The sequence below is a fragment of the Phoca vitulina genome, unplaced genomic scaffold, assembly GCF_004348235.1.
Source record: "Phoca vitulina isolate PV1807 unplaced genomic scaffold, GSC_HSeal_1.0 scaffold42, whole genome shotgun sequence".
Taxonomy (NCBI): domain Eukaryota; kingdom Metazoa; phylum Chordata; class Mammalia; order Carnivora; family Phocidae; genus Phoca; species Phoca vitulina.
In genome coordinates this window covers 7,332,486-7,341,259 of record NW_022589745.1, presented here as the reverse complement: position 1 = coordinate 7,341,259, position 8,774 = coordinate 7,332,486, and the positions used below count along the sequence as shown (strand labels likewise).

General features: G+C 47.8%; 1 protein-coding gene across 2 annotated transcripts; it reads right to left on the bottom strand.

The window, feature by feature from the left end:
* Nucleotides 1-955: 955 nt before the first annotated feature.
* On the bottom strand, nucleotides 956-7,752 carry RRM2 (ribonucleotide reductase regulatory subunit M2). 2 transcript variants are annotated; one of them, XM_032430084.1, is made up of 10 exons: nucleotides 7,600-7,752; nucleotides 7,441-7,515; nucleotides 6,929-7,072; nucleotides 6,488-6,604; nucleotides 5,794-5,927; nucleotides 4,031-4,125; nucleotides 3,770-3,903; nucleotides 2,476-2,580; nucleotides 2,276-2,389; nucleotides 956-2,198 (listed from the first exon to the last, which is right to left on the bottom strand). In XM_032430084.1, the coding sequence occupies exons 1-10, from the start codon at nucleotides 7,705-7,707 to the stop codon at nucleotides 2,046-2,048; spliced, it is 1,179 nt and encodes a 392-aa protein (XP_032285975.1). In that variant the 5' UTR covers nucleotides 7,708-7,752; the 3' UTR covers nucleotides 956-2,045. The 2 variants fall into 2 exon arrangements, with proteins under 2 accessions (XP_032285975.1, XP_032285976.1); XM_032430085.1 differs by having other exon boundaries at nucleotides 6,929-7,063; nucleotides 7,600-7,732.
* Nucleotides 7,753-8,774: the final 1,022 nt, after the last annotated feature.

Here is an 8,774-nt window from a genome sequence, read left to right as displayed (position 1 = left end):
GTCCCCTCCCCCAAATGGATGAAAAGCAAATGAACGCATACGCCTTCATGAAAAAGACTTTCTCGTTTTTTCTTCCTAAACTGAAATGCAAATTAATTTATCAAGGAACGGACATAAGAACAGTTCATTTAACCCCTGTGCCGCATTCAGTTTTTAGACTTTGAAATGCTTGACTAAAATCTGCTTCCCTTTAAACAGATCAGGAAACAGAACTGGAGTTGGCAGAAATGAATCCTCCCGTTAACGCACTAACGGGGAGGCCGAATCCTAAAACAGACTTCCGACTTCCACCTGCACCTGACACGCGAGGCAAAAACGTTTATTCACTTTTGTGTTGCACAAGTGTAAGAACCACATAATCTGGATTTACTTTAGGTAACAATAATTTAAAAGATAGAAAGCCCCTGTTACAGAAATTGTTAAATTGACTATTAGACAATTTATACAATAAATGAAAAAAACTGACAATAGAACAGGCCAGTGATCAGCCAACACAACAGGTTAACAAATGCAGCCAAAGAATCAGTGCGTATCATCCACCACCTTCCACCTAACATCATGGCTGGGCTGGGTTTTTTTTTTGGGGGGGGGGGGGGCGTGGAAAGGAGAAGGCAGGGGGAAACAAAGGCAGGTCAATTCAAACTAGCCCTATTAAGTATATTATCTTATACTATCAATCTAAAATTATAATGCAAATAGAGCATGTGTTAATATAGCTCATGCAACTCGAGTTTTCTCCTGAAGGTCAGGAATCCAATAAGGTAAATGCTCAGATTGAGGCAGATGCTGGAAGTAACTGCACTGAATTCTATCTGCTTCAATCATGAACTGCACTAACTGGGCAATTATTTCAAACTATGAACCACAGATATAAAAGGACATACACAGTAAAAAAAAAAAAAAAAAAAAAAAGTTCTAATTTAAAAAACATGTAGTAAATATAAATGAAATAGAGCAACAGTACCTACTTACAAATTCAACCAAATCGGAATACATGCTCAGCTTTTCGGGGAGCCAACTTCAGTCCTGGTTGTGCCACTTAAATGGAGCAAGATCCTCAGTGGGGCATTTTGTGCAAGGATGATTGGAAAATCAATTTACAATATTATCTCAGATCCTATAGCTAAGGATCTAAAGATCTTCGTTAAGAGCTTGAAGTTGGGGACTATAAGAGGATGCTGCCCCTCTCACATGCCCAGGTGACCAGCAGACAGCCTGCATCATACTGCAAGCTCCAATGATTTAAGTCAGAAGCTCCTTTCCCCTCGCTGTCATTCCACAACACTCGACCTGGCCTCCAAAATACAAACCACAACCTGTCTTCTTTGTGGCACCAACTAGCTAATACCTAGGTATGTGCAGGGCTGACTTTGAAGTTGATCAAAGAGCACATCCATTCTAGAAAATAAAGAATAGAAATAACGTGCTTGATCTGCACAGGTTTGACGGACTTTGGCCACCTAGTAAAATCCAGACCAGCTCCCATTAGTGGTCAATAGAAGGCTTTGCACGTGGGCTAGAAACCAAATTAGGTTAAATCAGGCCTTTATTTCAACAGTACAAACTCTGTTTATTTGTATGTAAAGTGCCAGTTTTATATACAAATCAGTAGGTAAACTTTAAAATCTGCTTTGAAGCACCAAGGCTGAGACCTCCCAAGGGCCTTTGAGTAACTGACTGATTAATCCTGCTGGATCTGACTCACTCCAGGGTCCACACATGTTGAGCCCTGACTGCCACTAAGAGCCACGGTGAACTCACGGACAGCCAGCCTGCCTGCAAAAGCCAAACACGGCCAAGGTCTTTCCTAAGAATCCGAGTAGCTTTTGTCTATGCTTCTTTCTAGGTGAGACAACTAGCATCACTAATCAACAGGCTTGCTTATGAGGTAGCTACACAGTTTTAACAATACTATTAATGAACATTATGGATAATTCATGGTGTAGCTGGTTTGATACACTTCAAGTAGCTGATTTTTTTTTTTTTTTTTTGGATGAGAAAGGGGAAAAAAAAATCAGCAAAATAAGAGCACATCTTCATTTGTCTTAGAAGTCAGCATCCAAGGTAAAAGAATTCTCTGTTGGACTTGACATCACTCCCATCCTCTGATACTCGCCTACTCTCTTCTCAAAGAAGTTAGTCTTCCCTTCCAGTGAAATATTCTCCATAAAGTCAAATGGATTTTCTACTCTGAAAACCTGAAAAGGTTCACAGGAAAATTTAAATACGGAACACCAGTTTCAGAAGAACCAGAAGGCTATAAACAATACTTTACCTTGCCAAAACCTAGCTCCAGCATAAGTCGGTCTGCCACGAACTCAATATACTGCTTCATTAACGTGCAATTCATCCCAATGAGCTTCACAGGCAAGGCCTCCGTGAGGAACTCCTAGAGACCAAAACAGAGCTTCTCAATAAAACGGAAGCATCAAGACACCTTCTAGCTGGCACGAGAGACCCTGATGCAACACCCACCTGCTCTATCCGAACGGCATTAATAATTATTTCCTTCACTCTCTGCTCGGAAGGTTTGTGGACCAGGTGTTTGAACATCAGGCAGGCAAAGTCACAGTGTAAACCCTAGAAGAAAAGGTTTAAGATCACTATTAAAACCAGACTTGTATCAGGGCGCCTGGGTGGCTCAGTCATTAAGTGTCTGCCTTCAGCTCAGGTCACGATCCCAGGGTCCTGGGATCGAGCCCCGCGTCGGGCTCCCTGCTCAGCGGGAAGCCTGCTTCTCCCTCTTCCACTCCCCCTGCTTGTGTTCCCTCTCTCGCTGTCTCTCTCTCTGTCAAACAAATAAACAAATAAACAAATCTTTAAAAAGGAAAAAAAAAAAAAAGAACCAGACTTGTATTGGTAACGTGAAACAGGAAATGGCTTTCCCCTTTTCTGCATTCTCCTCCTACCCCTTGTGTGGCGGTGCTTTAAGCACTTCAACGGTCAAGGGGAAGAGGGCTTCAACTGCCATCTGCTCTGCGAAGGTCACGGCAGGTTCAGCAGCACCCAAGGCCCTCAACACTGCTCCTCTGGGGAACAACAGCAGGCCAGGTCCGGTCCCTGCTGCCCCGTGTGGTAGCCAAGGATGGGGTAGGACTTCTGCTCAAAGCATTCTTCCTACATCTGTGAGCTCCTGTTTTGCCACTATTCCCAGCAGGAAAGGCAAAACTCGGTGAACAGGCTAGCTGGTTGTGAGATTTACAGCCTAATGCTTGGGAAATCAGTAACGCAATTTCCAGTGAATGGAGTCTACGAGTCTTAGTGCCAAGTAACCCTGATCTTCCTATAACAGAAGGAAGAGCTTCTTATAAAGCAAGACCAAATGATCTGCCCACTGGGCTCCAAGTATGGCAGGGTTCATGGCCCTGGCCTTGCCAACTGGAATTAAATTAGAACATCTGGACATCTTCACCTTCCCCTCCAGTTTAATCCAAGTGCACTCAAAGACATAAACTGGACCAGAATGGATTCTCATTCTTCACTAGGATGCTTATCACCCAACTTTGAAGTACAGTAGGGTCATAGAGAATACTGGGCAAAAAGAATAGAACACCCCATCACCTAGGGTGCATCAGACATATTAAGATATTGAGAACACAAGTACTTCCAATAAATTAAAGTATTTCATTTCCTGCCAAGTACGGATATGGCTGAACTCACATGTTAAATGTGGATATCAGGCAATCTTTTATCTGGAGTTCCCATCAGTGAACCCAAGAGTTGTAGATGTTTGGGGTGCCCATTAACCTGTTATGTGAATTAGACTCACCTCATCTCTGCTGATAAGTTCATTGGAAAACGTGAGGCCAGGCATCAGGCCGCGTTTCTTGAGCCAGAATATTGACGCAAAAGAACCAGAAAAGAAGATTCCTTCCACAGCAGCAAAAGCTACAACCCGTTCTCCTGTGAAGAGTTAACACCGACATAGTTCTAGTGAGCAACCGAGCACACGCACAAGGGGGGCCACAGACCAGGGACGTCACTCAAGAGGATGAAGCTCAGGGGGACACGGGGCCAGAGGGGTCCTTACCGTAGGTAGCCTCTTTGTCCCCAATCCAACGCAAGGCCCAATCTGCCTTCTTCTTTACACAAGGCATTGTCTCGATGGCGTTGAAGAGAAATTCCCTAGTAGACACCCAGAGCGTCAGCAGTTACAGCAAAGACCTCCTATCACAAACATCCGGAGAACACCACTGGGGCCAAGGCCAAATCGAGCCTCAAACTGAAATGTTTTCTCATTACTGTTTTTGCTTTTCCTCCAGTGTTCTTTTTAAAATCTCAACATTCACTTGGTTCCTATTCTTTAGTTCATAGGGATCCCCGAGATCTACTAACATTAAAAGTCTTAGTCCGTTACACCAAGAGCATTTATCAGCTTAATTATATCAAGCCCAGGTCATGACAAAGTTCACAGGCCCTATCTTTGAACTTGAGAAGCCATAAAATCTTAACTGCTAAGACTACTTCAGCTATTCTGACCATTATCTTCCTAGATAGCACCTTCCTCACCAGACTATACCATCAGGTCAATTATATGGGCCCCAAATGCCATATGTATATAATAAAGTAATTAAAGCCAATAAATTGAATCATCTGAGCTTGCTTCCTACTGTAATTCTATGCTACACTGATGGTCCCAGATCAGGAAAGCAAATCAACTGGCCCCCCACTTACCTGGGTCTTCCTTATTACCCTCTTCCGCCTCCAATGTAACCCTGTGCCCTGCCTGGGAGTCTACAGATTCTCCAGCCTGTTCCTTATCAGGCGACCTTGTTCTCTGAAGCCAAGGTCATCAGATGATATGGCTCCCTTCATTCTCTTTCCATGTCTACATCCTGAGACCAGGGTCTGCCTCTCCCTAGCTTTTGAAGCTCAACCACCACACCTTCCTGATCCTGCCTCTTCTGGTTATTTATCCGGGTCATGCCTATCTTTATCTTTCCTCATTTCTGCCTACAAATGTGTTCAAATCGTCCTACCCCCCAGAGTCTCCCCAATCCTGCCAGCCCTTCCAAGCCACCACTCATTTTCCCAAATCACACTCTTCCTGGTTACCCACAAGAGCCTACCTTCCAGCCCTACCACTTCTGTTCCACGCAAGACTCTCATCCTGAAGCTGACCTCAGGATCTAGACCACTTAGACAGCCACTTTTAACGTTCTCCTTCTCTCTAATCTTGAAAATGTAAAATGGGCATTGTGTGTGTGAAGCTACCTTCATTTCTCCTCTGTGATCCCATGATGCAAACCACTCTTCACACAGTCCTGTGCCTAAGTTCATCTAACCGTAAACTGCTGCCTCTGCTTTATTATGGAATTCCTCTCACTCACACTTCTAGGTCTGATTCTCTGTACTGCATTACGAGCTCTTGAAGAGGAGAGTAACGTTCTACTCGGGTGTACCCTCCATCCCCTCCATTTTGCCCCAGCTTCCCATTGTAGGTTAACAGATTGGCCACACGAGTACAAACTCTCAGACCTAGGATTTTGTTCATCATACACAGCCTCCTTGGATGTGTTTTGTTTTGTTTTCAAAGGCATTAGATTGAACGACCAACGGTACACTTCCACTTCTAAAAATGGAGTAACCTCAGAACTTTGAGTTTTTAAGTGACTTGCTAATAAAGTGAGTGTAGGCCTCTTCCTCAGAGCAGACGGGAACATGGGTGGTAGAAACTGCTTTGTCTGCTTAGTCACTTAAGTCATTCTTCTACCCCTATGTAAACTCAAAAACTTGAAATAACGTAACAATTAGTGAGTCCTAAACATGTTGGCAGGCCACCCAAATACTCACCTTTCTTTGGAATCTTTAATATAAGTGTCAATGAGGAGACTGTACATCTCAGAATGGATGTTTTCCATGGCAATTTGGAAGCCATAGAAACAGCGGGCTTCTGTAATCTGAACTTCTTGGCTAAACCGCTCCACCTAGTGGTAAAACACATCACAGTTCAGCTTGAGGAGCATCCACTCAGAGGATCCTGGATACATCACACTCCCTTTGTACCATTATAGGGTTTGCTTCTATTTTTAGAAACAATACTTCATTATTCTGTGGTAAAGCTGGGCATTTTATGCCATATGCGCTCAATTTACAGATCAGGAAATAGATAATGTCTATTTTATAGGGATCCTAAGAACACTCATCAATTCATTTTTTCCTAATTCACTGCACGAAGGATCCACTCACTGTAAGACATATATAGACTCAAGCTATTAAAACAGCAAAACCACAAAAAGGAAAGCAATGTCATAGCCACAAGGAGTAAACCTATTACTACCACTTAACATTGTCTTTGAGCCTCTCGAGAGCCAGTGGGGGGAAAAATTAACCATAGGGAAGAAAGAACTGCAAAGGATATTATAAAACAGGCAACACCATGTAACAGAACTACTAGCTTACAACCAGTATAACTTGATGAGGAGAGAGAATTGATTTTCTCTTTAATCTTGAAGTGAATGAGAGCAGACGTTTTTTGGAAACTCACCAAGTTTTCATTTACTATGCCATCACTCGCGGCAAAGAAAGCCAGAACGTGGGATATAAAGTATCTCTCCTCAGGCTTCAGGGATTCCCAGTGCTGAATGTCCTTGGAAAGATCCACCTGAAGTTTAGACGACCACAAGGGACATTAAGCATGCGGGGCCTCACACATACACATAATTCTTAACCAACTGAGCCACCCAGGCCATACCATAATTCTTAAACCTTCTTTTAAGTCTACCGACACCACTTGATCAAGAACATCCCGCCCATGCACAGCTCCCTCCCATTCCACATCCTCCGTGGGCAACCATCCCCAACCACCCCCAAGAGGAACAAGAGTATATTTCAAGCAAGTTACAACCACCACTGCAGGGGGCTTCCTCTAGAGCTGGGGGCAACGCTTCAACTTCCTTTTAAGTCTCCAGCTCCTGACTCTGATTACCTCTTCAGCTGTCCAAAAGGAAGCCTCAGCTTTCTTATACATCTGCCAAATATCATGGTACTCGATAGGGAAGATGACAAAGCGACGAGGGTTTTCTCTCAGTAGTGGCTCGTCCTCCACGCTGGGGCCAAGCACCTTAGTTTTCTGTTGGGCGAGAAAGTAATGAAAATGCTAATCATAGAGGGAACCACATGAAATTGCCATTTTTTCGGGCCTAGTGCGTTCAATGACCGGCAATCCCGGGTGGTTCAGTGTGTGGGTCAGCTGTCACGCATGTATATCCTACAGAGAACAGAACCGGGACGTGACAGAGGAACAGGAGGAAATCTGCGGAAGTGTAAAGGACGGGGACGGAATGCCTTGGCGGGAAAGAAGCGCGGGCCGGGGAGTGGCTAGGGTTTGAAACCCTGGAGGAGACAATGAGGCTTTGGCGCCAAGGGCGGCTGGCGCCCCCTACCGGCAGCGCCCCGCCCCCACAGGCCGCTTCCCCGCCGGCTGCCCGGGCCACTCACCGGCTCGGCGGGCTCCTGGAAGATCCTCCTGGCGGTCTTGCTGGCCAGCACGCGGGTCCCGCTGAGACTCGGGGGCTGCGGGGAGACGCGCGGTGAGGGGCAGGCCCCCGACCCACAGGCCCCCCGCCGCCCCGGCCCGGCCGGCCCGCGCGTGCTCACCGTGTTCTCCTTGTCCGCCAGGCTGAGCCCCTTGAGGGGCGAGAGCTGGAGCTGCTGCTGCTGCTGGGGGTCCACGATGGTGGCGAGCGGCACGCGGACGGAGAGCATGGCTGCGGCGGCGGGTCACGGCAGGCGAGGCGGCGCGCAGGTCCTGGGAGCCCCCGCACCGCCCCGCCGGCCTTTAAAAGCCCACCGCGGAGGGGCGCGCACAGTGGGCGTGGCCACACTCCGCCTTCCCATTGGATGCGCCGGCCGGACGTCCGCGATTCGAGAGCCGCGCGGGAGCGCCGACCGCCCGCCGCCGGGACGCCCCCCGGGACTCCCCCGGGACGCCCCCGGAGCCCCCGGGCCCGCGGACAGGGCTAGGGGCGCCGCCGCCTGGACCCCTGCGGGCCCCCCCGGGCAAGGGCTGCAGTCCCCCCGCGACTCGGTGGCCGTGGCGCGCGCGGGACTCGCTTATCCGGGAACCGCTCGGAATTGAATAAAGCAACGCGATTGGAGGCCGCCCCGGAGCGGGAGAGGATTCCCCCACCCCTGAACCGTTTTCGCGGGTCGGGGCAAGTGGTTTTGCAAATGAGGTTAGTGCAAATGCCTGGGAACGCCCCTGGCTGCGAGAGAAGCGCGGGGTTGCGACCGTTTGGATACGTGTACCTGGGTGGGGGGTTAGGGGTCCTCGAGTTCCGGCAGATTTGTGGGAGGGTCGGTGACCACCGTGCTGCCTAACGCTTAGGGCCACTGGCTACTGAGTCCGCAGTGCAGTTGCTGTGTCACTTGGACGTGTCACCAGGCTAAAAGATTCAGTGCCCTCCTTGGTATAATGGGACTGGTCGCCGGACCTACCCTGTGGGATTATTAATAAAATGAGATAAATGCGATAATTCTTGTAAAATGCGCAGTCCATGGTAAAGCTGAGTTAAGTAAATGCCAGGGGGGGGCCTTTGGTGCATTTTCCCACTGAACTTGTGTCTGCTGTCAGGCCACTGTCCCCAGTGTCAGCATTTTTTAAAATTAGAAACTGAGCAAAAAAATCCTAAGAAAGGGTGCCTGGGTGGCTCAGTCGTTGAGCGTCTGCCTTCGGCTCGGGTCGTGATCCCGGGGTCCTGGGATCGAGTCCCGCGTCGGGCTCCCTGCTCGGCGGGGGGCCTGCTTCTCCCTCTCCCACTCCCCCTGCTTGT